This window comes from Monodelphis domestica, chromosome 2, assembly GCF_027887165.1.
Source record: "Monodelphis domestica isolate mMonDom1 chromosome 2, mMonDom1.pri, whole genome shotgun sequence".
NCBI classification, from domain to species: Eukaryota; Metazoa; Chordata; class Mammalia; order Didelphimorphia; family Didelphidae; genus Monodelphis; species Monodelphis domestica.
This window is the reverse complement of record NC_077228.1, coordinates 507011767-507032025: the sequence shown is the minus strand read 5'-3', so window position 1 is coordinate 507032025 and position 20259 is coordinate 507011767. Positions and strand designations below refer to the sequence as shown.

The window sequence follows — 20259 nt, the reverse complement described above, 5'->3', positions numbered from 1 at the left end:
TGGATTTTTATAAAAATAAAATCTCAAACAAAAAAATTCAAAAATTCTTAGATTTTAAATTAAAATACAATCCCCCCTGAAGTAAGTATTTAAAAAAAAATATATCAAGTTTAGCTCAGAATGCAATGTTCAGTTATGGGGGTGTATGTGTCAATTATCAAAAGAATAGAAAAATAATCAAAAACATAAGAAAATTTCAAAATAGACCTTGTATAGGTCCAGTTTAAAGTAATTTCTATCCCACAAGTATGTAGGACAGAATGCAGTAATATTTCACTTAGCCATTTGTAGCCAAGACTACAGGAAGTTGCCATAATATAAGAAGAAAAGAATTAGAATTCTATTTTGATGGGGAAATGTCATTCCCTTGTCTGATTTTTTTCCTTCAGAGATATAGGGAGCCAGCATGATAGTCAAGCTTTGTACTTGTTTGAGTATTTCAAAAAGAGTGTAGATACAAGGAAGTCCTACGACTTAAACATAAGTTAAGCGTCGCAACCTCGAGTCTCACTTTAATATTTCTTGTGTGCTCTATTGGCATTATTCAGGATTTAGTCTGTGCTCCTTGTTTTTATCCCTTTTCCTGGAATCAGACACAAACATTAATCACAGTTCTATAATATTTTATCAATAAATGGCAGGTTCCCATAGTTTAAAGCTTTTAGGCATATATTGATATTATGGCAAGAGTATATATATTAACTTGTATTACTGCAGGGAAAAAAATATTAATATTAATTATGTGTACCTTCAGTACAAAAATGAGAAAAAATCAAATATTCTGATAAAAAATAAAAAGAAATAAGAAAAAATGAGGAAAAAAATCAGTAATTCAATATATTCTTGAAAAAAAAACATCCATTTGTCTATGGATTATTATCTCCAATTCATATGATAAGATAGAGTCACAATTCATATGATAGGATAGAGTCAATCAGTCTCAGCAGAAGATGCTTTCTTCACATGTGAGCAGTGAATCCAAGAGTCTCTTTCTCCAATCTTTATAGATGTTGGAGTAGTTAATAATATTTGGAATGGTCCTTCCCATGAAGGTTGAGTTGCTCCAGTTCGCTTGAAATTCTTGATATAAACTTTATCTCCTGGGTTCAGGTCATGCAGAGAAAAGTCTAATGGTCCAGCTTGTACTGCAGCTCCGGATTCATGAAGTTCACGTAGTTTGTGCTGTAACTCCTGTATATAGGAAGCAATAGTAATATCTCCCCCTAATAGCAATGTATAAGCCGGGGAGAAAGGCTTAGCCTGTATAGGCGGATGTCCAAAAAGCATCTCAAATGATGAAATATGTAAGTCTCCTCTAGGCCTGCTTCTAAGATAAAATAGGGCCAGAGGGAGAATTTCAGGCCATTTTAAATGGGTCTCAGTGCATAATTTGCCAATCATAGTCTTAAGTTCTTTATTCATCCTCTCCACTTGGCCTGAGCTCTGGGGGTGATATGGAACATGGAATTTTGGAGTTATCCCCAAGCAAGAATATATTTGATTTAAGACAGAATCGGTAAAATGACTCCCTCTATCGGAGTCAATACGTGCTGGTAGGCCAAAACGAGGAATAATTTCTTTTAAAAGTATCTTTGCAACAAAATCTGCTGTGGCTCGGGTCGTAGGAAATGCTTCCGGCCATCTGGTTAGTTGATCTACAATTACTAGACAAAATTTATAACGTCCAGCCTTTGGCATTGTTATGAAATCTATCTGTAGGTGTTCAAAAGGTGTGTAAGCCAGAGGACGTCCCCCAAAGGCTTTTCCACGATATGCATGTTGGTTATATGCCTGGCAAATAGGGCAGGCTGAACATACTTTAGAGGCTACAGTAGTTATACCAGGGGCTATCCATACTCTCTTGACAGAGTCCACAATGCCCTGGGTGCCAAAATGACCATTTTTATGAATAGATTGGCAAATTTGGTTATAGAAACTTCTAGGGAGCAGGGGTTTTCCTTCAGATGACACCCATACTCCATTAATTTGTTTTGCTTTAAATTTTTGTTTCCATTTTTCCACTTCCTTTTCATTATAGGAGAGTGATAAATTTAAATTATCAGTGGTTGTTAATGTTAAAATTAATCCAGGTCCTTCTATGGCTGCTAGTTTTGCAGCGGCATCTGCTCGGTCATTTCCTCTAGAGACAGGGTCAGAGCCACCTGTATGGGCAGAGCAATGAACTACAGCTAGGGCTTTAGGCAGTTTGAGAGCAGAAAGAACTTCATTAATAATTTCTGCATTAGCTATGGATTTTCCAGCTGAGGTTAAAAATCCTCTTTGGAGCCATAGCATCCCGACTGAGTGACAAATGCCGAAAGCATATCTAGAATCTGTATAAATTGTTGCCTTTTTATCCTTGGCAATTATACAAGCTTGTTTTAGAGCTATGAGTTCTGCTCCTTGAGCGCTAATGTTAGAAGGTAGTGAAGCTGACCATTCAGTGGCAAATTCTGAGACTACGGCAGCTCCAGTGTAACGTATGCCATCCCTCATAAAAGAGGAACCATCGGTAAATAAAATCAGATCTGCATTGTCTAAGGGAGTGTCCAAGAGATTATCTCGAGGCTTTTCTGCCATGGACACTAATGTTTCACAGTTATGTAGTGGTTCTCCTGAAGTGGGTAAATCTGGAAGCAAGGTGGCAGGGTTAAGAGTTGAACAGCGTTTCAAGGTAATATTTTCACTATTTAATAAGGTTATTTCTATATTCATTATAGTTATTTCCATAGTCATTATTATAATTTCTAGAATTCTGGTTTCTATAACCATTATCATAATTTCTATAGTTATTATTTCTAAAACCATTATTAAACTCTGTATTCCTTCCAAACATCTTAAGAAAGGTTCTACATTCCATCATTTTGTGGCCCTTCTTCTCACAGAAGTGGCAAGTAATGGATTGATAATTGGATTTCTGGAGAGGGGCAATTGTCGTTGGTTCATTATCATGCCCACTTTCTAATTTAGTTATCCTATCTATTACACATCTCATTTTTTTCTTCATTTCCTCCATGTCATCATTATTCTCTTTCTCCTTTTCTTCGTTTCCCTTAAAAACATATATAGCTGTTTTTCGCAATTCTTCAAGGTCCATATCTGACCATCTTGGGCATTGTGTTTTAAAATAATTTTTAATTACTTTGCAAGAATTGTTTACAAAGATTCTTCTAACTTGTCTTAAACTATTCTCTTTATTTAAGTCCCAATCTAAGTATCTGTCCCCAAACTCGATAATTCTGTCCATAAATCTGGAGGGTGTTTCGTTTTCCTTTTGCTTAATTTTTTCCAGTTCCATCCACTTATCTGTACTGTCCGCACATTCCTTCATGGCCGTGAGGATGGCCTCTCTACAACGGTATAGTTGTAGATAGTCCTCAGGATTATTATAGTCCCATTCGGGATCCTGAGATGGCCAATGTGCTGCATTACGCCCCCGGGTTTTGTTGACATGAGCAATTATTTTATTTTTTTCACGTTCACTTAAAAAAGCCTGTAGTAAGCTCTCAACGTCCTTGTAAGACGGATTATATTGAAAAAATATGTCTCCCATCTTTTTTGTTACTAGAAAAGGATCTTGTTCATATGTGGGGATATTTCGTGTAAATTCATTTATTTCTTGGGGAGTAAACGGTATCCTATGTCTTAAAGTCACCACATCCCCATTTCGTCCTATTTCAGGTACTTCTCTTAGAGGAAACAGGCCTCTAGTTGAATTTTGCACCTGTGGGTCAGTTTGACAAGGACAGGTTTCTCTAGGAGGACAAGATCTCCCTTGCATTGGAATTTGGTTTTCTGTAGGAGAAGGAACATGAGAAGCTGGGATTGCAGGGGAAGGGTTTTGGGGATTAAATTCAGACAAGATTTGCACTGCACGAGAGAAGCAGTCTGTTAACTGGGCTATAGGGAAGGTGTTTTCCATCTCTATTTCAGGGAAGGAAATTTCCTCATTCAAAGGTTCAGAAACAGGTCTGTTTCTGGTAGAGTGGGTGTTTGCCCATTGATCCTGTAAGAAACATTTTAGATCTTCTAATTGGGCTTGCATTTTTTCCTCAATTTTTCCTATTTTATCTTCCATATCTCCCATTTTATCCTCAATATTTCCTATTTTATTCTCAATATTTCCTATTTTATCCTCAAGTTTTTCTATTTTATTCTCAATATTTCCTATTTTATCCTCAATTTTTTCTATTTTATCCTCATTTTTTTCTATTTTATCCTCAACATTTTCTATTTTATCCTCAATATTTTCTATTTTATCCTCATTTTGTTTTATTTTATCCTCATTTTGTTTTATTTTATCCTCATTTTGTTTTATTTTATCCTCATTTTGTTTTATTTTATCCTCAATATTTTTTATTTTTTCATCTCTAAATATAGTATTGAGGAGTACAAAAATGACAGTACCTATTAATATAAAAATTTGGAGGTATCCTTCATTCCTCAATGCCCCTACTTCTTCAGCTGCCATATAATTGTCAAAGAATGTAGTACTCATTTTTATATGTATATTTTGTAATTTCACAAAACACGTGGGGAGCAGGGCAAAGCAACAAACTTTCCACAGGGTTTTTTTTTTTTTTTTAATCCAGGAAGTTGTTCCTTAAGGGAAAGGATATTTAGAAACAGTTCTTCCAGCCAGGACTTTAGAGTCCTGTTGCTGAGATTTAAAAACAGCTGTTTTCTGTCTATCAGAGTCACACAGCTGGGAAGTATCTGAGGTCCGATTTGAACCCAGGACCTTCTGCCTCTAGGGCTGGCTCTCAATCCGCTGAGCTACCCAGCTGTCCCTTAAGATTAAAGGGAAGAAAAAGAAAAAACTGCTGATTCCAATTTAACTTAAGGAGAAAAGAGAAAAAGTTTTTTATACTCACGTGTTCTAGCAGCTGTGTCTTTAAGCCAAGTTTTTTTTTTTTTAAAAAAAAGGACTAAGTGGTGAAACAGTATAGTAAAAAAGCAAGGAAAAAGTTTTATTGAGAGGATTCTTTAGACTCCCGTGTGGTCAGCCACAATGTTACAAGGGAATCACTTTAAAAGACTGATATATATTAATTTAAGGTCGCCAAGGAATCAGCTATGTAATTCCTAAATGAAAAACTCAAGTCAGCCGTCAGCCTTTTTTGGAGTTTAATTACAATAGGAGCAAGAAAGGAATTAGAGATATATATAGAGAGAGAAAGGGGAGAGAAGGGAATAGGGCTTAAATACCCCTTCTGTTTAGGCTGGGCCAAAAGGCCCAAGCCCTTAGATAGCTGGGGCAAAGAAAAGAGATCAGTCCCTTTCACTCACGTGTCCAAAATGGAGAAACAGTCTCAGAGGCCCCCACCTTCAGCTTCCTTCCGAGCCAGCTTCCTCAGAGCCCAGGAACCACACTGACCAAAAACTCAATCCTCTCCCCTGAGTCTCCAGACCCTCCTATCTTTAAGGACACCATCCAAGTTGCCTCCCCTCAGTCCTCACATCTACCAATCACTCTTCATCAATTTCCCTGTCAATGGAGGCTCTTGCTTAACCCAGGACCGCCCAGAGGTTTCTGGCTTTTGCACATGTCTGTTGAAGGTCATATTTTTCAAATGATTAAATCTTTACTCCTTTGTTCCAGCCCTTTCTAAATCCTGTTAACTTGAGTATGGTAGAGATTGGAATAATTAAATTTTGATCTAGGCTGCAGCCCTTACTCAATCCTATTAGGACTGAATAGGGTGGAGTATCTCCATTGTATCAATTCTAAAATCAATCAAGACTCAAAGAAATTCCTGTTCTATGCTCAAGCATAGGTCAAAGTCCTTTCCATTGTTCAGCAAAGGGTTTCTGTCCTAAAGTAATCTTAAGAAGGGAAGAGAAGGAACCTCCCATGCCAATGGAGTTCCCATTCCAATAGACTATCAGTAAGAAATTTTCCAAGTATGAAATATCCCAATGGTGAAATTTTCAACAATTATAAGTCTAAGGAAATTTGAGGTTTACAGTAGTTATTAGATATCTGCTTGTTGGATTGCCCCCCATGAAGAGCACAGCCTGGCCCACACATCATGAGGGTAAACTGAAGCAGGTGCCAAGGCCCAGAAGCCTCTACCATTGGGGCAAAGTGCAAAGTGCCTTCTGAGACGTATTATTAGCTGTGTCTGACCTCTTGTGATCACTGTTGTTCCATTTGGCAACTGAGAGAAGGTCTAATTAGGGGGCTCCTGCTGAGCTCAGTAGGTGCTCACACCATGAAGGTGCTCTGTTTGTGCAGGCCTGAGAGAGGGTGTGTTTGGGGGCTGGCGTGGGAATAAGCTGGTCACAGCATCACAGAGTGGGACCTGGCCCTCAGGAGAGACCTTGGTGACATCAGTTATTATTAACAAGTATGGCAGCATCCCTCCCCAAGTTTCGTTTCCTTCATCCACTCTATTGTATCTGAAAAGGACCAACGCAGAAGTCGCACTTGTTATTCTGAACTTCAGAGATAAAACTGGTTCTTTCTCGCTCACCCCAACTGAGACTTTTCACTGCTGTGCCAACGAAGCCCAGTGTGGGCAGCCTCCAGTGTAACTTTTTAAGAGCTAAGAAACCAGATGTCCCATTAGGCAGGAAATAGGCAGGTTGGTGGCTGTATGAGGAGGACTTTGAGCTGGTCCATGACAGTAGTGGTCCAGGTGAAAGGTGCCCCCAGCAGCAAACAAACGCAGAGGAGCTATTCTCCCTGTGGGCCGGGGGAAGCTGGGGAGCCACTGCCTGGATTTTGTGGCCGTCTCAGGTATGTCCAGCCTTGTGCCTGACACCTGCTTTCTCAGATGGAGGCAATTACAGCCTTCAGAGAATGATGCACTTTGGGATGCTCTCCCTTCCCAGTGAGAGGGCTATGGGATGGTGCATTTTCACAGAACTTGTTCTCTGTGACTCAGTGTATTTTCTGGCCAGGGGCTCTGGTTTGTTTTCCCCTCCTTCAGTGATGAGGCCACTCATATTGTGCTCATTCCTTCTGATTCTGAGCCTAGCCTAGTAGAGAGATTTGAAGGAATGGTGACCTCATCCATATCGGTGGGAATATGAACAGGGAAAAGTACTAGAAAAGGTTTGGTTGTAGGAAAAGGGTGCATTGTCCACAGGCTGATTTCTAATTTGTTTTAGACTGCAGGGCTGTGGATCTGGCTTTCTGGGCCTGGTTGATCTAAAAGCATCCTCTCTTCCAGAGCTGAGCATGCTGCACAAATTTCCTTGTCAAGGGAGAATTTGGGAAAGGAGGGTTTAGGATCATAGCCAGTGACTCTGGGAGGTTCTAGGCTGGGTTGGGAGGACTTGAAATCATGGAAGCAAGCTCTTTGGCTTCTGGGTAATGGAGGACTGTGGAACAAATGACAACCACTCCAAGAAATGGCACCATTTCCTTAGGATCTTTTCCTATTATGGTTGAAGATGTCCATTTTCCCCTCCTCCTCCCCTTAGGTAAAGAACATTGAGGAGCACCGGCAGCGAAGTCTGGACTCTGTGCAGGAGCTGATGGAAAGTGGGCAGGCTGTGGGCGGCATGGTCAGCACCACCACAGGTCAGGTTTCCTTCTGCCCCAAGGCTGGGAGCACCAAGGAAGGCCATGGACCCTTCACTCTTGGCCTGATATTTCTGGGAGAGGCTCAAGAGCACTGTGGGAGTTGGAGTTAGGCCAGGCTGCTGTTTCTGGGTTTCTGGCGTGGCCTCGCATAGCTAGAAGCAAAGGTTCTTGAGCATGGCTTTTTTGCAGCAAGTCAGAGGGATGGCTTCTTGAGAAGAGGACTGCCTCTCAACAGGTTTTCTCCTTTTGTCTTCTCTCCTTGCCCTGGCCAGACTGGAACCAGCCCTCGGAGGCCCAGCAGGCCCAGCAAGTCCAGCGGATCATCTCTCGCTGCAGTTGTAGAATGTATTACATCAGCTACAGTCACGACATTGACCCAGAGCTGGCCACCCAGATCAAGCCTCCTGAGGTCCGTGAACAGCAGGAAGAAAAGGAAGATCTGCTGAAGAAGCAGGAAGGTGTGTGAATGCCCAGGGTTCTCAGAATGGGGAGGGAGCCCTGGAGTAGTAACTCTCAGATGGGGCTTGTGACTCAGATGCTAACCAAGGTTCCAGCTATTTATGATTCCTTCAGGCTGGCCTCTGGCTTTTCTGTTTCTGCCTTAGAAATGGCCTGAGTTCTAAAGAGGGAGTTGAACAGGATGGAGCCCTGTTTTTAGTCTCAACATAACCAGAGTGAGACGGTTCTGCCTCTTTGTACTCTCCTGTTCCATGAGGCAGATGAGCATGGGCTCTGGGATGCAGAGGGTTTTTAGGAAGGGACCTGGACTTCCTACTAAAATCTTGGCTATTCCAGGGGCTGTGGACACTTTCACCCTCATCCACCATGAACTGGAAATCTCTACCAACCCAGCCCAGTATGCCATGATCCTTGACATCGTCAACAACTTGTTGCTCCATGTGGAACCCAAGCGCAAGGTGAGCCTGGCTTCTTTATCTCCTGCCAAGCCTAATTGAAATGTCCAGAGGTCCCATGCTTCTTCCTGGAGGACTTGGTTGGGCTATGGGCTGGAATGCTGTGATTTTGCCCTGAGGAGAGTCTACAAGGTGGAAGAACTCGGCTTGGTAATAGTGTGCCCTCGATTACCCTTGCTCAGGGTTGGACTTTACTCTTCCTTAACCGGTGGCACAATTGTATTCCCCAGGACTGTGGATCCCTAGTCCCCAGTGACCACTATACACCACTGTTAGCCCTCAGAGGACACGATCTGTGGCAGAGATCAGGGTCTCCTAGATCTGAGGTCCCTTCTCCTCCCCCTTCCTCTCAGGAAGATACTGAAAGGAGATACTGTCACCCTAAACCAAAACCTTTACAGGCCTCATCCTTGCTCCCCTCCCATAGGAACATAGCGAGAAAAAGCAGCGGGTACGCTTCCAACTGGAAATCTCCAGCAACCCTGAAGAGCAGCGCAGCAGCATCTTACACTTACAGGAGGCCGTAAGGCAGCACGTGGCTCAGATTCGGCAGCTCGAGAAGCAGATGTACTCCATCATGAAGGTCAGGGCATGCAGAGAGCCCCGGGCTGGAGAGAGCTCCAAGCTTTGGGGGATTTTCCCTGCTTACACTGACTCATCCCGGTTCCCCCAGGCGCTGCAGGATGACAGTAAGAATGAGAACCTCCTTGACCAGAACCAGAAACTACAGATGCAGCTGAGCAAAGAGAAGGCTGACCTACAGCTAGAAAGCGAGGAACTCAACATCCTCATCAGGTGTGCCAGTGCGGTCCCTTTGCCGTTGTTCAAACTAGTCTCCAGGGCAAGGAGCCTTCTAACCAGGCGAAGGCGTTGGCTTGGTTTTTTCCCGGCTGCCTCCTCAGAGTAGCCCTGTGTGCCCCAGGGAGTGCCCAGGCGGGCCTTGATGGTCCGGAGCTGATAAGTGGCATTGGCTTCATCACCTCTCTCCCTTTGGCTCTCGAGCAGATTGTACAGACAGTTCTGAGTGAGCCACACAGGGACATTTGGGAGGGAGCCAAGGCCCATCTGGCTTTCAGCCTTGATACTGTGGCTGTGGATCTGAAACTCTATCTTGAGTTTGCTCCGCTCTTGGGGCTGATTGCCACTTAAATACGGGCACTGGTTACAGGGAGAGAGGTTGTGGCTTCTTGTGAGTGCAGAAACGGGATTGAGGTTTGTCTGGCCCCGAGGGTGGGGACCGTCTCTGTGAATCTGTCTGTCTGGAGTTTTCTCCTGCTTTGGGGATGCCCGCCTGCTTGGCTTTGGCTACTCCCCCTTGACCTTGCCGCCACGCTGTCAGGTGTTTTAAGGACTTCCAGCTCCAGCGGGCCAACAAGATGGAACTTCGAAAGCAGCAAGAGGACGTGAGCGTGGCCCGCCGTACCGAGTTTTACTTTGCCCAGGCACGGTGGCGCCTCACTGAGGAGGACGGGCAACTGGGCATCGCTGAGCTGGAGCTCCAGCGATTCCTCTATAGCAAGGTAGGGCCTGGGCCAACAGAACATGCAAAGGCCTCTGGCTAACCCCAGGGATGAGCTCATTGCAGTGGGACCTGTCTGTCTTAACAGGTGAATAAATCTGATGACACAGCGGAACATCTCCTGGAGCTGGGCTGGTTCACCATGAACAACCTCCTGCCCAATGCGGTCTATAAGGCGAGTGGCTTTCCTGCTCCCCAGGCCTAGGCCGCATCTGCCCAGCCTGGGGGCAGCCTCTCAGTGAGGGCCTCTCCCACGTGCCTCCTGCAGAAAGCAGTGTTAGAGTGGGCTCAAGACCAAGCCTTCTGAGCTGGCTCTCTAGGACCCTGTGGTTCATAGAGTAGGGGCTGGGGGGATCCTGGGCAGAGCTTCACTTTCCCCCTGTGCGTCCCACAGGTGGTGCTGCGACCCCAGAGCTCTTGCCAGTCTGGTCGGCAGCTGGCCCTACGCCTGTTCAGCAAAGTCCGGCCTCCTGTTGGTGGCATCTCCATCAAGGAGCACTTTGAGGTAAGGCAAACCTAACTCCAGAAGAGTTTAAGGGAACTGGACAAAGTGGAGGCCAAAGACAGGACTGTTAGGCTGAGGGAGAGGAGCCAGCTTTGTGTTTTTATTCGCCTTTTTTTTGTAGTAAAATTTTATTGATGTCTTTGTTTATATAATTGATATTTCTCACTATATTCCTCATCCTTTATAATAAAAAAAGGAAGAAAATTTCCACAAAACCAAGCAGCACATTAAAAAAGTCTGACATTATAAGCATAGCTACTCCTGTTGTCCCTCACCTCTTCAAGGGAAGGGTCTCATACCTCTTCTTTGGAGCTGAGCTTGACAACCATTGTCACTTTCCAGCATCTAGTCCTGATTATTTTGAGGTGGTTCTTTCCATACATTGCTGTAGTCATTGTGTGTGTGGTTTTCCTGATTGTGCTTCTTTCTCTGTATCATTTCATGTATGTCTTCCCCATGCTTCTCCATATTCATTACATCCCTCATTTCTTACACCACAACAATATTCCCTTACATGCATTCACCATTCCCCAGCTTTGTTTCCAGTTCTTTGCTACCACAGAAAGTGCTATTATCAATATTTGGGTGTGTTGGGGCTTTTCTTTTGTCGCTGACCTCCTTGATATATATATAACCTAACAGTAAAATATAAAGACATTTTAGTCACTTTGCATATCTCAGTTTACTTTCCAGAAAGATTGGACCAATTTGCAATTCTACCAGCAATGCATTAGTGTGCATCACATCTTTTGCACAACTCCTCCAACATTGACCATTCTCGTATTTTGTCATCTTTGCCAATTTGTTGGGCGTAACTTGAAACATCTGAATTGTTTTGATTTAAATTTCTCCTTATTACTGATTTGGAGCATTCTATCATATGGCTAAATAATTTACAATTCCTTTGAGAAACATTTTTTCATAGTTGTTGACCATTTATTGGAGTATGATTTTTGGCCTTCTATGTTTCTCTTCTATGAAAAAACGGATTATTTAAAATAATCCTTTTGCCTTCATCTCTTGCAGGTCAATGTGGTTCCCCTCACCATCCAACTGACACATCAGTTCTTCCATCGAATGATGGGCTTTTTCTTTCCTGGTCGTAGCATGGAGGATGAGGAGGTTGGGGATGAGGAGGACAAGTCCAAACTTGTGACCACAGGTGAGGGCCTTGGGATGGGGCCCCACATGAGTGGGGTGGAAGCCCCTGGAAGGAGCGGTAGCCACAGAGAGGGGGTGATGGCTGGCCTGCTTGCTCTCTCATAGGGATGCCCGTGGTGAAGCCACGGCAGCTGATCACAACAGATGACGCCATGTCTCTGGGCCCTGGCAAGGGGGTGGCTCAGGGCCTGAACCGAGGCTCTGGGGTCAGGAGGTCATTCCGCAAAGCACCAGAGGTACCCAGTATATCCTTGGGTATATTGGATAGTGGGAAGGCCGCTGGGGGAATCTCTTTGTTCCCGCTGGATATTTGTCCTACTTCCCTTGGGAGAGACTTGGGGGTGGAAGGGGTGACGAGTAGTGATCCCTGGCTCCCTTGTGACTCTCCCAGATGGTTTTCATTTCTTCGGCCCTCCTTAGCACCCTGTGGATGACATTGACAAAATGAAGGAACGAGCCGCCATGAATAACTCCTTCATCTACATCAAGATCCCCCAAGTTCCACTTTGTGTTAGTTATAAGGTCTGGACCTCCCCTGTGCAATCTGGGGCCAGGGCAGGAGCAGGAGGGAGTTCTGCAGCCTTGGGAGGTGGTTGAGATTCAGTAGTGATGTCTGGAGCTCTCTCTACTCCTCTGAGGAATTGAGGTGCCCATTCCTGTTGGCTTGGGAGGAGGGGGAAATTGCATCAGTAAATCTCTTCTCCTTAATGGGTGCTGGCTTGCTTGTTGGTAGAGCCTAATATATTTTCTCTCTCTTTCCCCCCTGCCCCATAGGGCGAGAAGAACAGTGTGGATTGGGGTGACCTTAACCTAGTTCTACCATGTCTAGAGTATCACAACAACACGTGGACATGGCTGGACTTTGCCATGGCCGTCAAGAGGGACAGCCGCAAAGCTCTGGTTGCCCAGGTGTGTGCCCAGGAGTTGGTGGCCAAAAATGAGACCCTTCCAGGCTGTCTTCCCTTTCCCTGTGACCATGTTCAGATCATTGATGGATTCATTCAGCAGATCTTACCGAAGGCTTTTACTCTGTTCATAGCCCTGGAGGGCCAGCGTGCCGGAGTGCCCAAACCTGGCTTCAGGTCTCAGCTCCACCAGCTAGGACCTTGGCTGAGCCTCGGCGTTCTTGTCTGTAGAGTGGACACTCTCCCGACAGGGAGCTCGCTGTAAAGAGATCACTTTGTTAAACCTGAAGTGTCAAATTGTACATTGAATACCTTCCTCGCAGGATTGTTGGGAGAAAAGCTTTCCCACATAAGCCTTTAGAACCAAATGCTGATGGGCACTTAGGTGGCCCAGTGGCCAGAGAGTCAGGCCTGGAGTTTACCCAGCCCTCACTGCTCTTCTGTCTTAGAAGTGATAAAGGAGAAAGTTAGAGCTTTGGGGGTGGGTGGAGAGGGGGGAAGGCTGTGGGTCACCGTGTTGGGGGGGGTCTATTCTCTCTATGGCTGGCATATGATTAGTGTGACCAATTAATCCCCTGATGAGGCTGCATTATTTGAATTCACTGTTCCTATTTTCACATTTTATGTGTGCATTTTCCATAAATTACAATTTCAAAGAGTGAAAATTTGAATACATGCCACCACTTGAGAGGATGCTCCCACTCATCCAGGATCTAGCTGTGGATCCCAAACTCAGGGCCGGGCAGGCTGAATCTCTCCTTTTGTGTGTGCCCCAAAGCCAAGCCCAGTGAGTGCCCTGCCGAGCCAGTGCTCACTAAGTACTTTTATGTCAGATTCCCTGACCCTTGTGCCCCCTTTCCCCTTTCCCACCAGGTGATCAAGGAGAAGCTAAGACTGAAGCCAGCTGCGGGGTCGGAGGCCCGAGGAAAGCTTGAAACAAAGTCGGACCTGGCCGTTCAGCAGCAGGAGGAGGACGAGAAAGCTCGGCTCCTCATCGGTCTGAGTGTGGGTGACAAGAACCCCAGCAAGAAGTCCATTTTCGGCAGGAGAAAATGAGCAGGGAAAGCCCCTGTGGGGCAAGTCTGGACTCTAAATTAATATATATCAGTCTTTTAAAGTGATTTCCATATCACAGGCCCCAGGCGACTCAGGGTGGGGGCAGGGGTGGAACTCCCCCTGCTCCTGGGGATATGTGGGGGCCTTAGGGAATGACGCCTGTGCTAGGCTCTGAGGAGGGGCAGCAGCGGTCCCCTTGGAGGGCCTAGTGGCTGATGCCACTATGCTGCCAGTTCCTGTATGAGATTGCCGCAGGATCCAGGGCATTGGGGTCAAAGCCCAGAAGCAGGGACATAGATGATGGGTCCTTCCCTCTGGGGCCAGAGGAGAATGGGGAAGGGGTAGCAGATGCAGAGCAGAAGTGTTACATTTTTATAAATAGTTGCTATAAATATTTCTATGTGTAACCTTTCCCTATGTGCCAGGGGAAGGAAGCTGTGGGCGGGGCCCCATCACTTCTGTAGCCTTGTTCAAAAAGGGACTTTGTGTGCTAGAGGGGGGAGCCATCCTCCCATCCTACCCAGTCTTTGTGCCAAGCTCTGCTGGAAGGATGTCACCGAGTGCCAGAACTAGCTGTGGGTCCCTTATCCTCTCCCTTTGGGCAAGCCCTCAGTGGTGGTGGTGGTGGTGACAAAATGAGATTCAAGGAGAAAGAAAGAAAGATGATTTTAAATCTGATGCTGTTTTGTGCTTCTATCCAATGCGTGGACCCCACTTTTCTGTGTTTGCTGTTGGCAGCTCCTAGCCCCACTCTAGCTATGGCCTGGGGATGAGATGCCTTTGCCCATCCCTCCTATCCCTGGGCATCCCTGTGTGACGAAGACCTTGTCCTGTGCTTTCCTTCCTTCATTTGTGCAGCCTAGAATCACTGTCCCCGTCTGCATTTTAGACACTAAAGTCGGGGACATTGCTCTCTGTGCAGCCAGCTCTGGGAATGTGTACCCAGAAGTCTAAGTGGAGCAGGAGGCAGGCACCATGAATAATGGAGCTGGGGGTGGGACTCCTGAATGATGCATCACAAAGGGGTGGGCCTGCTTATGTAACTGGGACAGAGGGGTCTGGCAGCTGGGGAGCCTCTGGCGGGATGGGAGTAGCAGGCAGCCGACGGTCCCCTCCCCACAAGGTAAGTGGCTGAAGCCCCACGAGCTCCCAAGTAGGGTCAGCTTTGGTTTTCGGCCCAGGGTGGGGAGAAATGCTGGGGGGAGGGGGGGGGGTGAAGAATTGCAAGTGAAGATGACCAGGATGAGAGCTGTGAAAAACCAAAAGAGGGGAGAAGGGATAAGTGGTCCCAGCTTAGAAATGAAAAGGAAATGTCTGGTGAAAATGGGGTGGGTGTAGGACCCATGAGAGTGAGAATCTGGCTTTGTGCCCAGCACTAGGCAATGCCAAGCTGTGCTTGATGAACAGAATACAGGCTGGTGCACGAAGAGCCAACTGCACTGCGCTGAGCGACCCCAAAGGGGCTGGAACCTGCTGAGAAAGGCAGCCCAGGCGGGCAGAGGGAGCTTAGTATAGCTCCCCTTGGCTCTCAGCAGGGTGACAGCATCCTCCCCATCCAGGGCCCCTGGGTTGGGGGCTGGAAGAGACTCTTGTCAGGTGTGGGGACCACCATAACAGCCCTGGACCAGCTGTGGAGACAGCAGAATCCCCAGTGCCCCCATCCAGGGCCCCTGGAGCCAGCCCTGCAGACCGTAGAGAAGTCCCTGACCGAATGGCCAGTGCCGAAGTTCGTTGCTCTCTTCTTGCCTGAGTTTCCCATCCAGCCCCCGCAGGGGCAGCAGCAACTGAAGGTGGGTCAACCAAATCCCTAGCCAACACTCCATATAGCATCTTGGGAAAAAGCTGGATGCCTCAGAGCTCAGCTTTCCTCCCTCTTCATTTCTGCGTAGGTTCTAGGTTTTATAGCCAAAGGCTCCTTTGGAACTGTCCTCAAGGTGCTCCATTGTGGCCTGGGAACCTTGCTGGCTGTGAAGGTAAAGGGCCTTATGGCCGTCTCCCCCTCACAGCCCTCCTCTAACTGTCCTGTCCTGGGGTGAGGGACCTAAGTAGGTGGGAGAGGCTTCAGTTGCCTTTTTGTCCCTGTCCTCCTGCTACAGGTGGTCCCCAAGGTCGAAGTCCTTCAGCAAGACAGCTTGAGGCAGTGCAAGGAGGAGGTCAGCATTCAGGTATGCACAGGGAAGACTTGAAGCTGAGAGATGGAGGAGGAGGAGGGAGGTCCTGAGGATTGTAGAAGCTTGGCCTTGGGAGGAGATAGACAGTGGGTAGTGGAGGGGCACCCAACCCTGCCACTGTGCTCACATGAGCTCACATGACTTAGCAGGCCTGGCCCAATACTTCAACTCATCATTGCACTTGTGGGCACTGTCGGGAACCCCCTCTCCTCCTCCCTACAGAGGGGCCGCTTGGCCCTACTTGTGCCAGGCCGGGGTGAGGGTCAGATGTCGCACACACCCATCTCAGCTGAGGGATGAACCAGGCAGAAGCTCCCTCTGCCCGGCCAGGTGGTGCTTGGCTCATCCCCTTCTTCCCTTAACAAGTGCTTCCTTTGTTGGCCTGACCACCTGTTCTTTTAATCCCCAGCGCCAGATCCACCACCCATTTGTGAGTGGCTTGGGAGGCAGCTGGCAGGGACAGCGGCACCTTTTCACTAGTGAGTCCCCCCTATGGTCTCCCTCCTTTCTGTCCTCCCCAAAGTCTCCACACTGACACTGTCATCAAGGGAAGAGGGTCCCCTACTTCCCTATCCCTCTCCGGGGACCCAAGTCCAACCCTGGAGAAGAGGGTGGCACCATTTTGGGTGGGAAGTCCACGGTACCCTGGGCCCTTGGCAAAACCAGGCCCTGACCCAGGCAGGGCCCCTTTGCAGTGTACAACTACTACAGCACAGACCTATACTCTCTCTGGGCCACTGTTGGCTGCTTTGCTGAGTCTTCCGTCCGCCTCTTTGGTGCTGAGCTGGCCCTGGGCATAGGTAAGTGATGCTCCGAGGACACAGATGGTGGGAGAAGGGAGGACAGGCCCAGTGAGGCTCTAGAATGAATGGATGCTGACCAAGGGCCTCGAGGAGGGACAGAGGAAAGCTGGAAAGGAGGACATGGCAATGAGGGTGGGAAGGAGAACATAACTTTTTGAGCTCGTTCTCTTCCCCAGGCTACCTACATGACTTGGGCATTGTGCATCGAGATCTCAAGGTAAAGCCTGTGTCTTCCATCCTGCTGCCTGAGCAGCCCAGGTTGGGAGGGGAGGCTAGGACTCCTCCCAAATCCCTGGAGCCACCCTTGAACTATTCTCTTAAGTTGGTATTAAGAGTGGTAAAGCTGGCCAAAACCTACTCTACCCTGCCTCCCTAGAGGTCCTTAGGACAAACCCTGGATCTCTATTAACCCCTCCCCCAAAGAATGGGGCACAGAGTTAGGTACCCTTTTCAGGTAGAGGTTAAATAGACATCAAGAGGAGAGTAGTTAGGTGGCACACTGGATAAGAGTGATGATTTTAGCATCAGGAAAACCTGAGTTCAAATACAGCCTCAACCACTTATTGGTTGTGTGATCCTGGGCAAGTCATAACCCTATTTGCTTTTAAAAAAAAAGAGAGAGAGAGAGAGAAAGATAACAAACCATTTAGGGGGCATCTAGGTGGCTCAGTAGATAGAATAAGGCCTAGAGATGGGAGGTCCTAAGTTTAAATATGGCCTTAGACAACTTCCTGGCTGTGTGACCCTGGGCAAGTCACTTAAGCCCTATTGCTTAAGCCCTTACGATCTTCTCCCTTAGTACCAATAAACAGTATTGATTCTAAGGTAAAGATTAAAAAAAAAAGACATCAAGAGGGATAGAGTAAATATGGATGTTTTATTTATAACCTTTCAGATGGAGAATATTTTACTAGATGAAAGAGGTAAATCTCTTCAATTCTTGTATATGAGAGAGAGTGAGAGTGTGTGTGTGTGAGAGAGAGAGAGAAGGGGAGAGAGAGGGAGACAGAGTGTGTGTGTGTGTGTGTGTGTGTGTGTGTGTGTGTGTGTGTGAGAGAGAGAGAGAGAGAGAGACAGAGACAGAGAGACAGAGAGAGAGAGGAGAGAGAAAGAGATCTGGGGATGGTGGGGTATATTTCCAAGATGGGAGACAGAGGGAATGCCTGCCTGAGAACCAAAGGTAGGAAACTCCATGGGTCGAGGAGTAGGCACGTGCATCTGGTGTTAATGACCTCCTCTTCCCTCAAAGGCCACCTAAAGCTCACAGACTTTGGCCTATCCCGACACCTATCCCAAGGAGGGCGAGCTTATACTATCTGCGGGACTCTCCAGTACATGGGTGAGACAGAGACGGGGCTGGGTGGTCGAGGTCAGCCGTAGGTGTGTCCAGGTGGCAGTGGGGACTGTGGCCTTCCCTCTGTTCCTCGTGCACGGCACTGGACCTCTCCTGTCCTTTGCACTGACAAAGGACGACCTCTGCATCCGCCGTTCCCCGTCGCTGGGATGGATTCAGTTCTCACCTCTGCATGATCGAATTCATCTCTTCATGTAGCAGAAATATCGCCTTCTACATGGAGCCTTTCCGGGAGCCTCCCTTCCAAGCTGCCTTGTGTCTAAGTCCTCCGTTTGTCCGTGACTCTTACACTTATCCATGCTTTTGTTGTCTCCCCCATTAGAATGGAAACACCAGGATTATAGGGATTGCGTCAGTCTTTGCAGATCCCTAGCTCCCAGCAGAGTAGTGTCGGGCACGTGGTAGCAATTTATCGAATGCTGCTTGGTCAGTCAGTTGGTTGATTGGGATCTCTGCTTATAGCCCCAGAAGTCCTGCGTGGCGGGCCCTACAACCACGTGGCTGACTGGTGGTCGCTGGGCATCTTGCTTTTTGCCCTGGCAGCTGGAAAGGTAAGAAAAGAATTGGGGGGCAGCGGAGGAAGGAAAGAGAGGGGGATCCGGTGGACCCCACATCATTTAGCCTGGATTTGACCCTGATGCTGAGTGGGGGGTCAGGAGAGGAAACGGGAGAAACAAAAGCTCCAGACGGGTAGGCAGAGCCTGTTCCAGCCCCAGTCTTTCTTGTCCTAGTTCCCCTTGCAGGCTGAGAAAGATCATGTGGCCATGTTGACGCGGGTGACTCATTGTGCCTATGAGGTCCCTGCCTCTCTTAGCCAGGGGCTCTCTCTTCTGCTCCAGGAGGTAAGAGCGGCCCCATCCTGACTCGTCCCTCATCGCCAGCTTCCACAAGCACTTGGGAAATTGCGCTTCTTTAAGTTCCAGCCTTTACACCATCCATCTTTATTCTTTCCAAGTCCTGATTGCCTCTGCCTGTCTCCCCTAAACTTCCTCCCCTCCGTAGGCTCCCTAGCCCAAGCAGCCGGGCACGCAGACCACTGCTGCTCCCTGAAAAGCCCCGTTTCCCGGCACACTTCCCGCTGGTCTTCCTACTTCTGCCCCAAACGCCTCGGTCTCGTTGGCTTCTACACAGTCCTCTGCTCTTGGGCTGCTGCTTTTCTCCGTATGCCAGGGAAAGGGGCCTGCAGAGGCCCCATGTTCCGGCCTGTCGCCAGCAGGAAAACCCTCTCCTCCGTGCCTGATGAATGGCCATGAGGAGCCGTCTTGCGCCTGTCTTCTTCCCCTTGTGGCTGGGGTTCAGCCTGTCCTCACTCACCCTCACCCAGGCCCTCCCTCACACCTTTTCTCCCTTCAGCTCCTGTGCCACAACCCGCTCCAGCGCCTCCGCTACCTGTATCACTTCCAGGCCCATCCCTTCTTTCGGGGCATGGCCTTTGACCCTGAGCTCCTGCAGAAGCAGCCGGTAGCCTTTGTCCTGGAGGCGAGAGCCGCCCTGCCTGCCCCGGAGGACACGGTGCTGTTCCAGGATTTTGACTGTGATTTGATGTCTCTCCCAGCCCACCCCTGTCCTGCCTGAGCTCCCCACCTCACCTCCCAGCTGGACTCTCGCTGGGAATCTCAGGATCTTCTCCACTGCCAACTCAGGGAGACCTCCCCAAAGCACCAAGCTGTCTGTGGCCCACATACTTGTCCCTCGTTCTTCGGAGCGAGATTTCCTCCCCTTTTGTAACTTAATCGTTTCGTAAAGGAAACCGATCCTACGGGCTCGGAGCCCTGAGAAGGGCCAAAGTCCCAATCCTGGGCAGCCTGCCTCGAGCCTCTCTGACTGCCTGCTGCTACCTCTTCTCTCCCCTCGATAGGCCTGAGCAGGGCCTCCTCCCCTTTTCCACATCACCCTCAGGCTCTGAGCCAGGCTCCAGCCACTTTTTCCTTCCTGATTTCTGTGCCGGATTTCCTTTCTCCAGCAATTCCGAGCTTCTCTGCAGACACGGTTAGCCAGCCCATCCTTTTGGGAAGCAGTACGGATCCGAAGCACCTTTGCCCCAACCAGTTCCATTTTAAATTGCGACCTGAGGATTCAAGCCCTGATTGTGTAATATGTTAAATAAAGAAATAAAATCGAGACTCTCATAGCCTATGGTGGGAGGGAGGGGGGCAACCCAGCTAAGTGTGTGTCCTTCCAGGGGGGAGGGTTAACTCTCCACTGTTGTAGAAAAGGTAATCGTCTCTCTGGATGTAAGAACTGCCCTGCTGGACGTGTCCATGATCCATTCCACCAAGATTCCTTTTCTAATAGAGGCATGAAAGGACACTTGTGGGAAGGTACGATTCTGCTTCT

General features: G+C 47.7%; 2 protein-coding genes across 6 annotated transcripts in view; both read left to right on the top strand.

The window, feature by feature from the left end:
- Positions 1-14272, top strand: part of BLTP2 (bridge-like lipid transfer protein family member 2) — a 39627-nt gene extending 25355 nt beyond the window's left edge. The window contains exons 27-39 of one of the 2 annotated variants that reach the window (XM_056819510.1): positions 7432-7531; positions 7807-7992; positions 8330-8451; positions 8876-9031; positions 9122-9243; positions 9788-9968; positions 10056-10142; positions 10362-10472; positions 11499-11634; positions 11739-11869; positions 12054-12155; positions 12408-12542; positions 13412-14272. In XM_056819510.1, the coding sequence (XP_056675488.1) occupies positions 7432-7531; positions 7807-7992; positions 8330-8451; positions 8876-9031; positions 9122-9243; positions 9788-9968; positions 10056-10142; positions 10362-10472; positions 11499-11634; positions 11739-11869; positions 12054-12155; positions 12408-12542; positions 13412-13594 (1752 nt within the window). In that variant the 3' untranslated portion in view covers positions 13595-14272. Of the gene's footprint in view, positions 1-7431; positions 7532-7806; positions 7993-8329; positions 8452-8875; positions 9032-9121; positions 9244-9787; positions 9969-10055; positions 10143-10361; positions 10473-11498; positions 11635-11738; positions 11870-12024; positions 12156-12407; positions 12543-13411 lie in introns of those variants that run through there. The other variant, XR_008916828.1, reaches the window with a different exon arrangement.
- Positions 14273-14427: 155 nt separating this feature from the next.
- On the top strand, positions 14428-20043 carry RSKR (ribosomal protein S6 kinase related). Of its 4 annotated transcripts, XM_056819524.1 has the most exons (12): positions 14428-14717; positions 15127-15384; positions 15484-15567; positions 15691-15759; positions 16175-16244; positions 16461-16565; positions 16745-16785; positions 17464-17491; positions 17818-17907; positions 18385-18473; positions 18654-18764; positions 19276-20043. In XM_056819524.1, exons 1-12 carry the CDS (start codon positions 14577-14579, stop codon positions 19495-19497), a joined length of 1308 nt encoding a protein of 435 aa, XP_056675502.1. In that variant the 5' UTR covers positions 14428-14576; the 3' UTR covers positions 19498-20043. The 4 variants fall into 4 exon arrangements, with proteins under 4 accessions (XP_056675502.1, XP_056675504.1, XP_056675505.1 ...); XM_056819526.1 differs by lacking the exon at positions 17818-17907; XM_056819527.1 differs by lacking the exon at positions 18654-18764.
- The last annotated feature ends 216 nt before the right edge of the window (positions 20044-20259 follow it).